Source organism: Nerophis ophidion, linkage group LG03, assembly GCF_033978795.1.
Source record: "Nerophis ophidion isolate RoL-2023_Sa linkage group LG03, RoL_Noph_v1.0, whole genome shotgun sequence".
In the NCBI taxonomy this organism is placed as follows: Eukaryota; Metazoa; Chordata; class Actinopteri; order Syngnathiformes; family Syngnathidae; genus Nerophis; species Nerophis ophidion.
Genome location: NC_084613.1, coordinates 5,198,895 through 5,216,829, shown reverse-complemented (window position 1 = coordinate 5,216,829; position 17,935 = coordinate 5,198,895). Strand labels below are relative to the sequence as shown.

The window sequence follows — 17,935 nt, the reverse complement described above, 5'->3', positions numbered from 1 at the left end:
ATCGAAGGAGTAGACAAAATCCAAGTCCAAACCTGACACATTTAAAGGCCTACTGAAACAAGTTTATAGTTTATCGTCTTTCATGCCATCGAGCAGGTGTTTTGTTTTCCTGTTTGGATTTTTGTAGCCAAGTTTTGTACCTCTTTGTGAGCGCCCTTAGTTCGATTATTTTTGTATTTAGTACTCCAAATAAACCATGTACTTACACTCTCGTTTAGCTCGTCCCGTATCCTCTCTGCATCGAAGGAGTAGACAAAATCCGAGTCCAAACCTGACACATTTAAAGGCCTACTGAAACCCACTACTAGCGACCACGCAGTCTGATAGTTTATACATCAATGATGAAATATTAACATTGCAAAACAGCCGGTTTAGTTTACTAAATTACTATTTTAAATTTCCCTCGGAGTTTCCTGTTGAAAACGTCGCGGAATGATGTTGTGACGTTATTGGTTGGAGCGTACTTTTCAGCCGAGCACCACACACGGCTAAAAGTCGTCTCTTTTCATCGCGCAATTACAAAGTATTTTGGACATCTGTGTTGCTGAATCTTTTGCAATTTGTTCAATCAATAAAGGAGACGTCAAAGAAGAATGCTGTTGGTGGAAAGCGGTGGATTGCAGCAGCCTTTAGCAACCGAAACACAGCCATTCGGACTGGACACTGGCCGAGAGTGGAGTCGGCTGTCTTGGTTGCTTTGTTGGGTCTGCTCCTATCTCTGGCCATGCTCCCTCCACCCCAGCGGATGATGGCGTGGAACACCGCAGAGGCCACCACAGTGGATATGTTTCTTTTACTTTTTATTCATAGCTGTATGTAGAAGTGTCTGGTTGTATCTAAATGATAAATAAATAAATGGGTTGTACTTGTATAGCGCTTTTCTACCTTCAAGGTACTCAAAGCGCTTTGACACTACTTCCACATTTACCCATTCACACACACATTCACACACTGATGGAGGGAGCTGCCATGCAAGGCGCCAACCAGCACCCATCAGGAGCAAGGGTGAAGTGTCTTGCTCAGGACACAACAGACGTGACGAGGTTGGTACTAGGTGGGAATTGAACCAGGGACGCTCGGGTTGCGCACGGCCACTCTCCCCACTGCGCCACGCCGTCCTGCTTTAATGTCTTTAATGTCCTCTGTGCTCTTGTGTAAGAGGGATGTGTTCTATGGCTATGACTTGTTTTTTTCCCTTGGCCTCAGTCTGCACCCCCTCTCCAGAGCCCAGGCTAAGACCAATTTTTTTATTTTATTTTAATCTTGTATTCCCCCCCCTTGTTTACCTGTATCTCATCTTTTTTGTAAGGGGGTCTGGAAGCCGGCAGACCCGTCAGCGATCCTGTTCTGTCTCCCTGTAATGTTTGTCTGATCTTGAATGGGATTGTGCTGAAAATTTTAATTTGCCTGAAGGAACTCTCCTGACGGTATAAATAAAGTACTATCTAATCTAATCTAATCTAAGGTTTTTTTTTCTTTGGACTCAGTCTGAACCCCTCCTGAAGGTCTAGCCTTAGACTGACATATTTTTTTTACTCCCCCCCCTCTCCCAATGTCACCCTTTCCTCACCTTCTTAAAGAGCGCCATAAGTGGCTGATCCGTCGGCGGTCTCGTATGTAACGTATGTCTGTTCTTAGCGGGACTGTGCCGGAAATGAAACTTTTCGTTGTATTTGTGCAATGACAATAAAGACCTTTCCGATCTTATCCTAAATGTGACGTCTGTCTGGGTGATTCTTTTCTTTGGCTTTAGCTTTCAAAGTGAATTCAAAGTGGATTCACAGACCAACCATGAACATGACATGATGTCATGAATTGATTAACGTGCACCCCGACTTAAAAAAGTTCATCCATCCATCCATCTTCTTCCGCTTATCCGAGGTCGGGTCGCGGGGGCAACAGCCTAAGCAGGGAAACCCAGACTTCACTCTCCCCAGCCACTTCGTCTAGCTCTTCCCGGGGGATCCCGAGGCGTTCCCAGGCCAGCCGGGAGACATAGTCTTCCCAACGTGTCCTGGGTCTTCCCCGTGGAACCGGTTGGACGTGCCCTAAACACCTCCCTAGGGAGGCGTTCGGGTGGCATCCTGACCAGATGCCCGAACCACCTCATCTGGCTCCTCTCCATGTGGAGGAGCAGCGGCTTTACTTTGAGTTCCTCCCGGATGGCAGAGCTTCTCACCCTAAGGGAGAGACCTGGAAACTCATTTGGGCCGCTTGTACCCGTGATCTTATCCTTTCGGTCATGACCCAAGGTCATGACCATAGGTGAGGATGGGAACGTAGATCGACCAGTAAATTGAGAGCTTTGCCTTCCGGCTCAGCTCCTTCTTCACCACAACGGATCGGTACAACGTCCGCATTACTGAAGACGCCGCACCGATCCGCCTGTCGATCTCACCATCCACTCTTCCCTCACTCGTGAACAAGACTCCTAGGTACTTGAACTCCTCCACTTAGGGCAGGGTCTCCTCCCCAACCCGGAGATGGCACTCCACCCTTTTCCGGGCGAGAACCATGGACTCGGACTTGGAGGTGCTGATTCTCATTCCGGCTGCGAACCGATCCAGTGAGAGCTGAAGATCCCGGTCAGATGAAGCCATCAGGACCACATCATCTGCAAAAAGCAGAGACCTAATCCTGCGGTCACCAAACCGGAACCCCTCAACGCCTTGACTGCGCCTAGAAATTCTGTCCATAAAAGTTATGAACAGAATCGGTGACAAAGGACAGCCTTGGCGGAGTCCAACCCTCACTGGAAATGTGTTCGACTTACTGCCGGCAATGCGGACCAAGTTCTGGCACTGATCGTACAAGGAGCGGACCGCCACAATAAGACAGTCCGATACCCCATACTCTCTGAGCACTCCCCACAGGACTTCCCGAGGGACACGGTCGAATGCCTTCTCCAAGTCCACAAAGAACATGTAGACTGGTTGGGCAAACTCCCATGCACCCTCAAGAACCCTGCCGAGAGTATAGAGCTGGTCCACAGTTCCACGACCAGGACGAAAACCACACAGTTCCTCCTGAATCCGAGGTTGGACTATCCGGCGTAGCCTCCTCTCCAGTACACCTGAATAAACCTTACCGGGAAGGCTGAGGAGTGTGATCCCACCATAGTTGGAACACACCCTCCGGTCCCCCTTCTTAAAAAAGTTGAAAAACTTATTGGGGTGTTTGGGCGGTTTAGCTCGGTTGGTAGAGTGGCCGTGCCAGCAACTTGAGGGTCGCAGGTTCGATTCCCGATTCTACCAACCTGGTCACTGCCGTTGTGTCCTTAGCCAAGGCACTTTACCCACCTGCTCCCAGTGCCACCCACACTGGTTTGAATGTAACTTAGATATTGGGTTTCACTATGTAAAGCGCTTTGAGTCACTAGAGAAAAAGCGCTATATAAATATAATTCACTTCACTACCATTTAGTGGTCAATTGTACAGAATATGTACTGTACTGTGCAATCTACTAATAAAAGTATCAATCAATCAATCAAATCAAATACAAACATTGTGTCGGCCCAGTCACATACTAAATGCGGACTTTACACACAAACAAGTGAATGCAAGGCATACTTGGTCAACCGCCACACAGGTCACACTGAGGGTGGCCGTATAAACAACTTTAACACTGTTACAAATATGCGCCACACTGTGAACCCGCACCAAACAAGAATGACAACCACATTTAGGGAGAACGTCCGCACCGTAACCCAACATAAACACAACAGAACAAATACCCAGAACCCCTTGCAGCACTAACTAATATCGCTAAAATTCGCTCCATTTTGTCCGCTAAAGACGCCGAGATCATTATCCATGCGTTTGTTACGTCTCGCCTCGATTACTGTAACGTATTATTTTCGGGTCTCCCCATGTCTAGCATTAAAAGATTACAGTTGGTACAAAATGCTGCTGCTAGGCTTTTGACAAGAACAAGAAAGTTTGATCACATTACGCCTGTACTGTATATACCTTTATATACATATATACATACATATATACCTATACTGTATATACCTTTATATACATATATACATACATATATACCTATACTGTATATACCTTTATATACATACATATATACCTATACTGTATATACCTTTATATACATATATACATACATATATACCTATACTGTATATACCTTTATATACATACATATATACCTATACTGTATATACCTTTATATACATATATACATACATATATACCTATACTGTATATACCTTTATATACATATATACATACATATATACCTATACTGTATATACCTTTATATACATACATATATACCTATACTGTATATACCTTTATATACATATATACATACATATATACCTATACTGTATATACCTTTATATACATACATATATACCTATACTGTATATACCTTTATATACATATATACATACATATATACCTATACTGGCTCACCTGCACTGGCTTCCTGTGGACTTAAGATGTGACTTTAAGGTTTTACTACTTACGTATAAAATACTACACGGTCTAGCTCCAGCCTATCTTGCAGATTGTATTGTACCATATGTCCCGGCAAGAAATCTGCCTTCAAAAGACTCCGGCTTATTAGTGATTCCCAAAGCCCAAAAAAAGTCTGCGGGCTATAGAGCGTTTTCCGTTCGGGCTCCAGTACTCTGGAATGCCCTCCCGGTAACAGTTCGAGATGCTACCTCATTTAAGTCTCACCTTAAAACTCATCTGTATACTCTAGCCTTTAAATAAACCTCCTTTTCAGACCAGTTGATCTGCCGCTTCTTTTCTTTTTTCTCCTATGTCCCCCCCTCCCTTGTGGAGGGGTTCCGGTCCGATGACCATGGATGAAGTACCGGCTGTCCAGAGACGAGACCCAGGATGGACCGCTCGCCTGTGTATCAGTTGGGGACATCTCTACGCTGCTGATCCGCCTCCGCTTGAGATGGTTTCCTGTGGACGGGACTCTCGCTGCTGTCTTGGATCCGCTTTGAACTGAACTCTCGCGGCTGTGTTGGAGCCACTATGGATTGAACTTTCACAGTATCATGTTAGACCCGCTCGACATCCATTGCTTTCGGTCCCCTAGAGGGGGGGGGGGGGGGGGGGGGGTTGCCCACATCTGAGGTCCTCTCCAAGGTTTCTCATAGTCAGCATTGTCACTGGCGTCCCACTGGATGTGAATTCTCCCTGCCCACTGGGTGTGAGTTTTCCTTGCCCCTTTTGTGGGTTCTTCCGAGGATGTTGTAGTCGTAATGATTTGTGCAATCCTTTGAGACATTTGTGATTTGGGGCTATATAAATAAACATTGATTGATTGATTGATTGATTGATTGATTGATTGATTGATTGATTGTATTGTACCATATGTCCCGGCAAGAAATCTGCGTTCAAAGGACTCCGGCTTATTAGTGATTCCTAGAGCCCAAAAAAAGTCTGCGGGCTATAGAGCGTTTTCCGTTCGGGCTCCAGTACTCTGGAATGCCCTCCCGGTAACAGTTCCAGATGCTACCTCAGTAGAAGCATTTAAGTCTCACCTTAAAACTCATCTGTATACTCTAGCCTTTAAATACACCTCCTTTTTAGACCAGTTGATCTGCCGCTTCTTTTCTTTTTTCTCCTATGTCCCCCACTCCCTTGTGGACGAGGGTCCGGTCCGATGACCATGGATGAAGTACTGGCTGTCCAGAGTCGAGACCCAGGATGGACCGCTCGCCTGTGTATGGGTTGGGGACATCTCTACGCTGCTGATCCGCCTCCGCTTGAGATGGTTTCCTGTGGACGGGACTTTCGCTGCTGTCTTGGATCCACTTCGAACTGAACTCTCGCGGCTGTGTTGGAGCCACTATGGATTGAACTTTCACAGTATCATGTTAGACCCGCTCCACATCCATTGCTTTCGGTCCCCTAGAGGGGGGGGTTGCCCACATCTGAGGTCCTCTCCAAGGTTTCTCATAGTCAGCATTGTCACTGGCGTCCCACTGGATGTGAATTCTCCCTGCCCACTGGGTGTGAGTTTTCCTTGCCCTTTTGTGGGTTCTTCCGAGGATGTTGTAGTCGTAATGATTTGTGCAGTCCTTTGAGACATTTGTGATTTGGGGCTATATAAATAAACATTGATTGATTGATTGATTGATTGATTGTATTGTACCATATGTCCCGGCAAGAAATCTGCGTTCAAAGGACTCCGGCTTATTAGTGATTCCTAGAGCCCAAAAAAAGTCTGCGGGCTATAGAGCGTTTTCCGTTCGGGCTCCAGTACTCTGGAACACCCTCCCGGTAACAGTTCTAGATGCTACCTCAGTAGAAGCATTTAAGTCTCACCTTAAAACTCATCTGTATACTCTAGCCTTTAAATACAACTCCTTTTTAGACCAGTTGATCTGCCGCTTCTTTTCTTTTTTCTCCTATGTCCCCCACTCCCTTGTGGACGAGGGTCCGGTCCGATGACCATGGATGAAGTACTGGCTGTCAGAGTCGAGACCCAGGATGGGACCGCTCGCCTGTGTATCGGTTGGGGACATCTCTACGCTGCTGATCCGCCTCCGCTTGAGATGGTTTCCTGTGGACGGGACTCTGGCTGCTGTCTTGGATCCGCTTTGAACTGAACTCTCGCGGCTGTGTTGGAGCCACTATGGATTGAACTTTCACAGTATCATGTTAGACCCGCTCGACATCCATTGCTTTCGGTCCCCTAGAGGGGGGGTTGCCCACATCTGAGGTCCTCTCCAAGGTTTCTCATAGTCAGCATTGTCACTGGCGTCCCACTGGATGTGAATTCTCCCTGTCCACTGGGTGTGAGTTTTCCTTGCCCTTTTGTGGGTTCTTCCGAGGATGTTGTAGTCGTAATGATTTGTGCAGCCCTTTGAGACATTTGTGATTTGGGGCTATAAAAATAAACATTGATTGATTGATTGATTGATTGATAACTCTTCCGGGATGCTACAATATTTGAAAATCGATTCTGCATGTCACTATAAAGTTATACAAGCCTTGCTCGTTCAATATTCAATGCAAAACTTGTTTGGGTTCCTGTTAAAAGGTTAATTTATTTCAACCTCAGTTTAAAATTTTGGCCCACTCTGTGTTTGAGTTCGACACCCCTGACCCAGACGGACGTGGACGTTCATCAAAGTTTGAAATTCCTCCTCGTTCATTATTTGATGGCTTGACGTATGAAGTCCTAAAATGGTGTTACTTTTGAAATGACTCTGGACGTCACATTTAATGCTTTGAATGCAATTTAAGGCCTTAATGATCACAAAATCCATTAAATGCTTTTAAATGCCCCGCAGCAATCCTTCCTGCCTTGATAACTGAGGGATTGTAATCAGAGATTTGACTGGGAGATGTTAACATTTGATATATTTTCCACGGGTAATAAAAAATATCAACAGTTATCGATATCGACCCATATAAAAAAAACTATCCGGATTTCAACGTACGCAAATTTAGCATTGTTTGAAACACTTAGCATCATTTCTCTATTTGTAAAAGTCAGTAAATAATAGGGGTGTGGGGAAAAGTCGATTCGATTTTATCAATCCAACAAACCGATACACGGCAATACCATAACAATGCAATCCAATTCCAAAACCGAACCTGACCCAGCAACACTCAGAACTGCAGTAAAGACACAAACACGACACAGAACAAACCAAAAGTAGTGAATATTATCAACAACTGTATCAATATCAGTTATAATTTATATATTTATATTTATATATTTATATATGCATTTATAAACTTCATCTTTTTATTCTGTAGAAATTGCATTAATGTTTTATTCTTCATTAACTGCATTAATGTATTTATTCTTTATAAACTGCATGAATGTATTTATTCTTAACTGCATGAATGTATTTATTCTTTATAAACTGCATGAATGTTGTTATTCTTTATAAACTGCAAGAATGTATTTATTCTTAACTGCATTAATGTATTTATTCTTCATTAACTGTATGAATGTTTGTATTCCTCAATAATTGCATGAATGTATTTATTCTTCATAAACTGCATGAATGTTTGTATTCTTCATAAACTGTACGAATGTCTTTATTCTTCATTAACTGCATGAAAGTATTTATTCTTCATTAACTGCATGAAAGTATTTATTCTTCATTAACTGCATGAATGTATTTATTCTTTATAAACTGCATGAATGTATTTATTCTTCATTATGTGGAAGTAGTGTCAAAGCGCTTTGAGTACCTTGAAGGTAGAAAAGTGCTATACAAGTACAACCCATTTATTATCATTATAATTTCAACATAGCAGTGATTAAAAATCCCTCATTGACATTATCTTTAGACATTTATAAAAATAATAAAAAAAGAACAATAGTGTCACAGTGGCTTACACTTGCATGGCATCTCATAAGCTGGACAACACACTGTGTCCAATGTTTTCACAAAGATAAAATAAGTCATATTTTTGGTCCGTTTAATAGTTGAAACAAATTTACATTATTGCAATCAGTTGATACATTTTTTTCCATCATCTTCCGCTTATCCGAGGTGGGGTCGCGGGGGCAACAGCCTAAGCAGGGAAACCCAGTCTTCCCTCTCCCCAGCCACTTCGTCTAGCTCTTCCCGGGGGATCCCGAGGCGTTCCCAGGCCAGCCGGGAGACATAGTCTTCCCAACGTGTCCTGGGTCTTCCCCGTGGCCTCCTACTGGTTGGACGTGCCCTAAACACCTCCCTAGGGAGGCGTTCGGGTGGCATCCTGACCAGATACCCGAACCACCTCATCTGGCTCCTCTCCATGTGAAGGAGCAGCGGCTTTACTTTGAGTTCCTCCCGGATGGCAGAGCTTCTCACCCTATCTCTAAGGGAGAGACCTGGAAAACTCATTTGGGCCGCTTGTACCCGTGATCTTATCCTTTCGGTCATGACCCAAAGCTCATGACCATAGGTGAGGATGGGAACGTAGATCGATCGGTAAATTGAGAGCTTTGCCTTCCGGCTCAGCTCCTTCTTCACCACAACGGATCGGTACAACGTCCGGATTACTGAAGACGCCGCACCGATCCGCCTGTCCATCTCACCATCCACTCTTCCCTCACTCGTGAACAAGACTCCAAGGTACTTGAACTCCTCCACTTGGGGCAGGGTCTCCTCCCCAACCCGGAGATGGCATTCCACCCTTTTCCGGGCGAGAACCATGGACTCGGACTTGGAGGTGCTGATTCTCATTCCGGCTGCGAACCGATCCAGTGAGAGCTGAAGATCCCGGCCAGATGAAGCCATCAGGACCACATCATCTGCAAAAAGCAGAGACCTAATCCTGCGGTCACCAAACCGGAACGCCTTGTCTGCGCCTAGAAATTCTGTCCATAAAAGTTATGAACAGAATCGGTGACAAAGGACAGCCTTGGCGGAGTCCAACCCTCCCTGGAAATGTGTTCGACTTACTGCCGGCAATGCGGACCAAGCTCTGGCACTGATCATACAGGAAGTGGACCGCCACAATAAGACAGTCCGATACCCCATACTCTCTGAACACTCCCCACAGGACTTCCCGAGGGACACGGTCGAATGCCTTCTCCAAGTCCACATAGCACATGTAGACTGGTTGGGCAAACTCCCATGCACCCTCAAGAACCCTGCGGAGAGTATAGAGCTGGTCCACAGTTCCACGACCAGGACGAAAACCACACTGTTCCTCCTGAATCCGAGGTTGGACTATCCGGCGTAGCCTCCTCTCCAGTACACCTGAATAAACCTTACCGGGAAGGCTGAGGAGTGTGATCCCACCATAGTTGGAACACACCCTCCGGTCCCCCTTCTCAAAAAAGTTGAAAAACTTATTGGGGTGTTTGGGCGCCACAATAAGACAGTCCGATACAACATTGTCCTTTACGATTATAAAAGCTTTTTTTTTTTAAATCTACTACTCTGCTAGCAAGTCAGCAGACTAAGGTAGATCCTGCTGAAATCTATGTATTGAAACAGAATCCTTTTGAATCGGAAAAATATCGTTTTTGAATCGAGAATCGCGTTGAATCGAAAAAAATTTATATATAATCGAATCGCGGCCCCAAGAATCGATATTGAATCGACTCGTGGGACACCCAAAGATTCGCAGCCCGAGTAAATAACCATCTTGAAATCTACAGTCAATGCACCTTTAAAAACCAAGATCCTCTATGTGGAACTTCTAGATGTACAAAAGTTCTTCTTTTTTGGAGAGTTTTTTTCATCCGAGGTTGAGCATGCTTACCGTATCTGTGATGGCAGATCTTGAGGTACCTGTCCAAGCTGACCACGGTCATGGTGGTGAGGCTCCCGCATCCGAAGAAGAAGCCTGCCCAGCCGTAGAACTGACAGCCCTCCCAACCAAACAACCAGCGATGGGAAAAACTAGAAACAATAAAAAAGGGCTTTCCTGTCACTAAGGACAGGGGGTAGCGGAATAAGGGATGCAACAGAATAACGGAGGACCACAAACAAACAGAAAGGGTAATGGGAGGAAAGAATAGAAACAGTGTTTTGACGGGGATAATGCGGAGGAGAAAATGGAGCAGAATAAAAATGCGGAAAATAAGGTTAGTATCACTTATTCTCTCATTGGCAATGATGACAGATGAGTTCTTGACAAAAAAAAAATGTTGTGTGTGTGAAGTGTCATTTTTTTTGGGGGGGGGGGGTTCCCGTTTCTGGTCGACCGTGGCTCCAAACATGCTTTTGTTGACAAGCGAGCTCGGACACAATTATCACAGCATTTGCTTCTGCTGTGCTAAAGAAAAACAACAAACACAAAATAGGGGCCAAAAAATTCCTTACACTCCACTTTAATGATACAGTGTATTCACAGGAATATATATATATATATATATATATATATATGTAGGTGGGGGAAAAATCACAAGACTACTTCATCTCTACAGAACTGTTTCATGAGGGGTTCCCTCGATCATCAGGAAATTTTAATGGAAGCATTCACATACCATGGTTTATATAGGGCACAGAGTGGGTGGGTACAGGCAGGCGTAGGGGCGTGGTGATTGGCTCATGTGTTACCTAGGAGGTGTTTCCGTCTGTGGCGGCATGTTGAAATGATTTCACTGCGCTTGTTGAGGGATGACAGGTCTGGATGATATATAATAAATAGTTTCTCTTTTAAGCATAGGTTGCATCTTTTATTACCACTGTTGTAAGGTGTGCTGAATGCAAGAATTGGCCATGTTATTGAATAGTCAACATTATTGTCTTTGAGGTTCCAAATGTGCTTGCTGAGTTCTGTAGAATTCCGCAAAGTACCAGAAAGCACTTGATGAAAGCGGATACTACTTCACCCTCACCTATGAACCCACGCCAGGAAACCAACCAAAAAAGAGCAGAAAACGAAACAACATCATCTGGTACAACCCGCCATTCAGCAAAAACGTCTCAACCAATATCGGCAGCAAGTTCCTCACTCTGATCGACAAACACTTCCCCAAAGGCAACACCCTAAGAAAACTATTCAATAAGAACAACACTAAATTGAGCTACAGTTGTATGAATAACATACAACAAATCATTTCAAACCACAACAAAGCAATTGCAAAAGGACTGCCCACCCCCAGACTAAACGACTCTGAAACCAATAAGGAATGTAACTGTCGCAAGAAACCTGATTGCCCTCTCAACGGATGGTGCTTACAGACATCAGTCGTTTACCAAGCAAAGGTAACACGCAAGGACATTAACACATCAGACACGTATGTAGGATTAACCGAAGGAGCGTTTAAAACCAGATGGAATAATCACAACGCCTCCTTTAGAAACCAGACTTTACAGAACTCAGCAAGCACATTTGGAACCTCAAAGACAATAATGTTGAATATTCAATAACATGGCAAATTCCTGCATTCAGCACACCTTACAACAGTGGTAATAAAAGATGCAACCTATGCTTAAAAGAGAAACTGTTTATTATACATCACCCAGACCTGTCATCCCTCAACAAACGCAGTGAAATCATTTCAACATGCCGCCAGAGACGGAAACACCTCCTAGGTAACACATGAGCCAATCACCACGCCCCTACGCCTGCCTGTACCCACCCACTCTGTGCCCTATATAAACCATGGTATGTGAATGCTTCCATTAAAATATCCTGATGATTGAGGGAACCCCTCATGAAACAGTTCTGTAGAGATGAAGTAGTCTTGTGATTTTTCCCACACCTACATATTGCGCTCTACCACGGTATCGAGCACTATTCTCCGGATAATCCAATCAATAAATATATATATATATATATATATATATATATATATATATATATATATATATATATATATATATATATATATACACCTCCAACATATTGCTGGGTATTGTGGCCTAACTGCTCCATTTTTGTTTCATCTGACATCACATGGACAAAGGTAAGACCTTTTGGAGGAAAGTTCTGTGGTCAGATGGAACAAATAGTGAGCTGTTTGGCCACAATACCCAGCAATATGTTTGGTGGAGAAAAGGTGAGGCCTTTAATCCCAGGAACACCATGCCTACCGCCAAGCATGGTGGTTATAGTATTATGTTTTGGGCCTGTATTGGCGCCAATAGAACTGCTGCTTTACAGAGAGTAAATGGGACAATGAAAAAGGAGGATTAGCTCCAAATTCTTCAGGTTAAGCTAAAATCATCAGCCCGGTGGTTGGGTTTTGGGCACAGTTGGGTGTTCCAACAATACAATGACCCCAAACACACCTCAAAAGTGGTAAAGGAATGGCTAAATCAGGCTAGAATGAAGGTTTTAGAATGGCCTTCCCAAAGTCCTGACTTAAAAAGTGTGGACAATGCTGAAGAAACAAGTCCATGTCACACATTTAGCAGAACTGCAGCAATTTTGTGGTGAAAAATGTAAGCAGACGCTTGTGGATGGCTACCAAAAGCGACTTATTGCAGTGAAACGTGCCAAAGGACATGTAAGCAAATATTATATTTTTTGATTGCTCACATTATCAGTAGAGCCGTAATAAATTCATAAAAGAAGCAAACTTCATGAATGTTTTTGTGAGCAAAAAGTATGTGCTCCAATCACTTCATCACGAAAAAATAAGAGTTGTAGAAATGATTGGAAAGTCAAGACAGCCATGCCATCATCTTCTTTACAAGTGTATGTACACTTTTGCATGTATGTATATATGTTTTAATAAGTTATTGTTGGTTGTAGGAGTCAGCAAACATTCATGATAGTAAATGTTTGCATGATGAAACAGACTTGCAGCAAGTGTTTATTGGCAAGGTGGAAGAGGGATGAGGTGTTTCATCAAATTCATAGAAGTGCATCTCAATATGTTGTCATCATCATGAAGTCACTCTCAATATATTGTCATCATCATAAAGTCACACGGCCAAAAAGCACTCCAATATTTCTATTGGGAGAAGAAGCTGCGTGGTAAACTCAAGGTTGGACACATGTTGGCCTATGTTTTTTTTTTTTTTTTTTTTTTTTTTTTCCGCATGTCTTGGTCAGACCACACAAATAAATGAGTTGACCAGACAGAAGAAGTCGATCAGTGTAAAGTAAAGACTGAGGTCATTGGGCTGAACATAAACCTTGAAATGCATCACTACACTTGCAATATTGTGTGTATTGTTAGTGTGTTGGACTTTGGCATGCCCTGCAGTGGAGAGCACAGACCTAAACCAGGCCATACTGACTTCACAGTAAAACCAGTCTGTATCCAGATGGTGATTGAGATCACTCCCAAAATATAAGCACTTACAATCACACTTAATTATTAAAAGTTCAAACAAAATCCATCATGACTTTTTGAGCTATCAATACCAACAAGAAAGATTTTGGTCTATAAAACATGTAATGATGGGTTTTTTTTTTGGTCCCAATGTTGATCCATCTTCAAGCCAATGTTTGGCTTCCTTCAAACACGCTTAGTTCTAAGGCAGGGGTCTCAAACTCAATTTACCTGGGGGCCACTGGATGCAGAAACTGGGTGAGGCTGGGCCGCGAGAAAAGATTTCTTAAAAAATCTAACATGCACTTTTTAATGAATTGACCTTCTATGAATGGCTGTCCTGCCCTAGGGAGGTGTTTAGGATATCTGGTTAGGATGCCCTCCTGGGGAGAGGTGTTTAGGGTGTCTGGTAAGGATTCCCCCCTGGGGAGGTGTTTAGGGTATCTGGTCAGGATGCCCTCCTGGGGAGAGGTGTTTAGGGTGTCTGGTAAGGATTCCCCCCTGGGGAGGTGTTTAGGGTATCTGGTCAGGATGCCCTCCTGGGGAGAGGTGTTTAGGGTGTCTGGTAAGGATTCCCCCCTGGGGAGGTGTTTAGGGTATCTGGTCAGGATTCCCCCCTGGGGAGAGGTGTTTAGGGTGTCTGGTCAGGATGCGCTCCTGGGGAGGTGTTTAGGATATCTGGTCAGGATGCCCTCCTGGGGAGAGGTGTTTAGGGTGTCTGGTAAGGATTCCCCCCTGGGGAGGTGTTTAGGATATCTGGTCAGGATGCCCTCCTGGGGAGAGGTGTTTAGGGTGTCTGGTAAGGATTCCCCCCTGGGGAGGTGTTTAGGGTATCTGGTCAGGATTCTCCCCTGGGGAGAGGTGTTTAGGGTGTCTGGTCAGGATGCGCTCCTGGGGGGAGGTGTTTAGGGTATCTGGTCAGGATGCCCTCCTGGGGAGAGGTGTTTAGGGTGTCTGGTAAGGATTCCCCCCTGGGGAGGTGTTTAGGATATCTGGTCAGGATGCCCTCCTGGGGAGAGGTGTTTAGGGTGTCTGGTAAGGATTCCCCCCTGGGGAGGTGTTTAGGGTATCTGGTCAGGATGCCCTCCTGGGGAGAGGTGTTTAGGGTGTCTGGTAAGGATTCCCCCCTGGGAGGTGTTTAGGGTATCTGGTCAGGATGCCCTCCTGGGGAGAGGTGTTTAGGGTGTCTGGTAAGGATTCCCCCCTGGGGAGGTGTTTAGGGTATCTGGTCAGGATGCCCTCCTGGGGAGAGGTGTTTAGGGTGTCTGGTAAGGATTCCCCCCTGGGGGAGGTGTTTAGGGTATCTGGTCAGGATGCCCTCCTGGGGAGAGGTGTTTAGGGTGTCTGGTAAGGATTCCCCCCTGGGGAGGTGTTTAGGGTATCTGGTCAGGATGCCCTCCTGGGGAGAGGTGTTTAGGGTGTCTGGTAAGGATTCCCCCCTGGGGAGGTGTTTAGGGTATCTGGTCAGGATGCCCTCCTGGGGAGAGGTGTTTAGGGTGTCTGGTAAGGATTCCCCCCTGGGGAGGTGTTTAGGGTATCTGGTCAGGATGCCCTCCTGGGGAGAGGTGTTTAGGGTGTCTGGTAAGGATTCCCCCCTGGGGAGGTGTTTAGGGTATCTGGTCAGGATTCCCCCCTGGGGAGGTGTTTAGGGTATCTGGTCAGGATTCCCCCCTGGGGAGGTGTTTAGGGTATCTGGTCAGGATGCCGCCCTGGGAGGATTTTTTATGGTGTCTGGTCAGCATTGCTAGGGCAGGAAAGCCAACCCTCACGATTTTATCTTTAACATCAATATTTATGAAACATGTCCACAAAAAAATCTATCTGTCAACACTGAATATTGCATTGTTGCATTTCTTTTCACAGTTTGTGAACTTACATTACAATTTTGTTGAAGTGTTATCCAACAAATATATTTATCATTTTTTCGAATGTTTTTGATAAATCTCACCTAACCCTTGGCATACCTTCATGTAGAGTACCATCTATAAGAGAACCAGTGCTCCACAACTCGTCATTGCGCACATAACACAACTAAAGTGACAACTCTAAATCATGTTGTGCGGGATTTGTGTAGAACAGCGTTAGTGGCTGCAAGACGTACTTACTCAACAGCCATACAGGTCACACTGAGGGTGGCCGTATAAACAACTTTAACACTGTTACAAATATGCGCAACACTTTGAACCCACACAAAATTAAAAATGACAAACACATTTTGGGAGAACATCCGCACCCTAACACAACTTAAACACAAAAGAACAAATACCCAGAACACCTTGCAGCCCTAACTCCCCTAGGCTACAGTATACACAACCTGGGATTCTGGGTATTTGTTCTGTTGAGTTTATGTTGTATTACGGTGCGGATGTTCTCCTGAAATGTGTTTGTCATTCTTGTTTGGTGTGGGTTCACAGTCTGGCACATATTTGTAACAGTGTTCAAGTTTTTTTTTACGGCCGCCCTCAGTGTGACGTGTGTAGCTGTTGACCAAATATGTCTTGCAACATCACACATATGTACTCCTCAGCCAAATGTAACAATCAAATAGGCTTGCACGCTGTCTGTACAGAATTCAGAGGGCGTTAAGAACAGTGCCATTGCGGCACCCCATGAGTATTTTTGATTGGGTAAAAATCGCCAGGGATTACCAGAGAATGGATACCCTGATACTAAGGGGACTCCCGTGAAAATTGGGAACGTTGGGAAGTACGACGCTGTCAAGTTCCGTTCATATTAAAGTCACGGGCCGCAAATACATTAAATTGTCATATCACAGTGCGGGCTGCAAAGCAACGTCTCGCGGACCCCAATTGGCCCGCGGGCCGCATGTTTGACGCCCCTGTTCTAAGGTTATGTCTACACTAAGCCGGACAACTCTCTAAAACAAATAGTTATTTAGTCTAAGCCTCGTTTCAGCCACACTGAATCAGCGTTTAAGGTCCCCATCCTCGGATATTTTTAAGTGCGCCGTCTCGTTCGTGTTTAGGGCGTCTGGTCAGGATGCCCCCCTGGGGTGGTGTTTAGAGTATTTGGTTAGGATACCCTCCTGGGGGGCGGGGAGGGGGTGTTTAGGGTATCTGGTCAGAATTCCCCCATGAGGGGTAGGGGTGTTTGGGGCGTCTGGTCAGGATGCCCTCCTGGGGGAGGTGTTTAGGATATCTGGTTAGGATGCCCTCCTGGGGGGAGGTGTTTAGGATATCTGGTCAGGATGCCCTCCTGGGGGGTGTTTATGGTGTCTGGTCAGGATTCCCCCCCCTGGGGGGGTGTTTAGGCCATCTGGTCAGGATGCCCTCCTGGGGGGAGGTGTTTGGGTATCTGGTCAGGATGCCCATATGGGGGGAGTGTCTAGGGCATCTGGTCAGGATGCCCTCCTGGGGGGTGTTTAGGGTATCTGGTCAGAATGCCCCCATGAGGGGTAGGGGTGTTTGGGGCGTCTGGTCAGGATGCCCTCCTGGGGGGAGGTGTTTAGGATATCTGGTTAGGATGCCCTCCTGGGGAGAGGTGTTTAGGGTGTCTGGTCAGGATTCCCCCCTGGGGGGGTGTTTAGGGCATCTGGTCAGGATGCCCTCCTGGGGGGAGGTGTTTGGGTATCTGGTCAGGATGCCCTCCTGGGGGGAGGTGTTTAGGGTATCTGGTCAGGATGCCCTCCTGGGGGGTGTTTATGGTGTCTGGTCAGGATGCCCCCCCTGGGGGGGGTGTTTAGGCCATCTGGTCAGGATGCCCTCCTGGGGGGAGGTGTTTGGGTATCTGGTCAGGATGCCCATATGGGGGGAGTGTCTAGGGCATCTGGTCAGGATGCCCTCCTGGGGGGTGTTTGGATATCTGGTCAAGACGCCCCCCTGGGGGGGAGGTGTTTAGGGCTGGCCTGGGAATGCCTTCGTGACAAATGAAAATAAATGTAAATAAAAATACAGATTCACCACTTGAGTCATAATTTTTTCTCTAGAGAAACTTCTTCCTGACTTTAACGCCAGACTTCTTCTGTTTGTGTGTTATTATCATTGTGAAGTTGTCTGTTACTACATAATATATATATATATATATATATATATATATATATATATATATATATAAACACTTTTAGTGTGTATATTGTACATATTACATATTGTTATGAAGGTGTCTGTTACATTATATATATATATACATATATATATATATATACACATATATATATATACACACATATATATATATACATATATATATATATATATATATATATATATATCCTTGCAGTGTGTATATAAATGTTGA

At 44.9% G+C, this 17,935-nt stretch overlaps 1 protein-coding gene across 2 annotated transcripts in view; it reads right to left on the bottom strand.

Annotated features, from left to right (window-relative positions):
• The window catches only part of opn5 (opsin 5), an 83,095-nt gene that overhangs the window by 17,059 nt on the left and 48,101 nt on the right, over positions 1-17,935 (bottom strand). For both annotated transcript variants that reach the window (XM_061894080.1, XM_061894079.1), the window contains exon 4: positions 10,207-10,377. In XM_061894080.1, the coding sequence (XP_061750064.1) occupies positions 10,207-10,377 (171 nt within the window). The remainder of the gene's footprint in view (positions 1-10,206; positions 10,378-17,935) is intronic.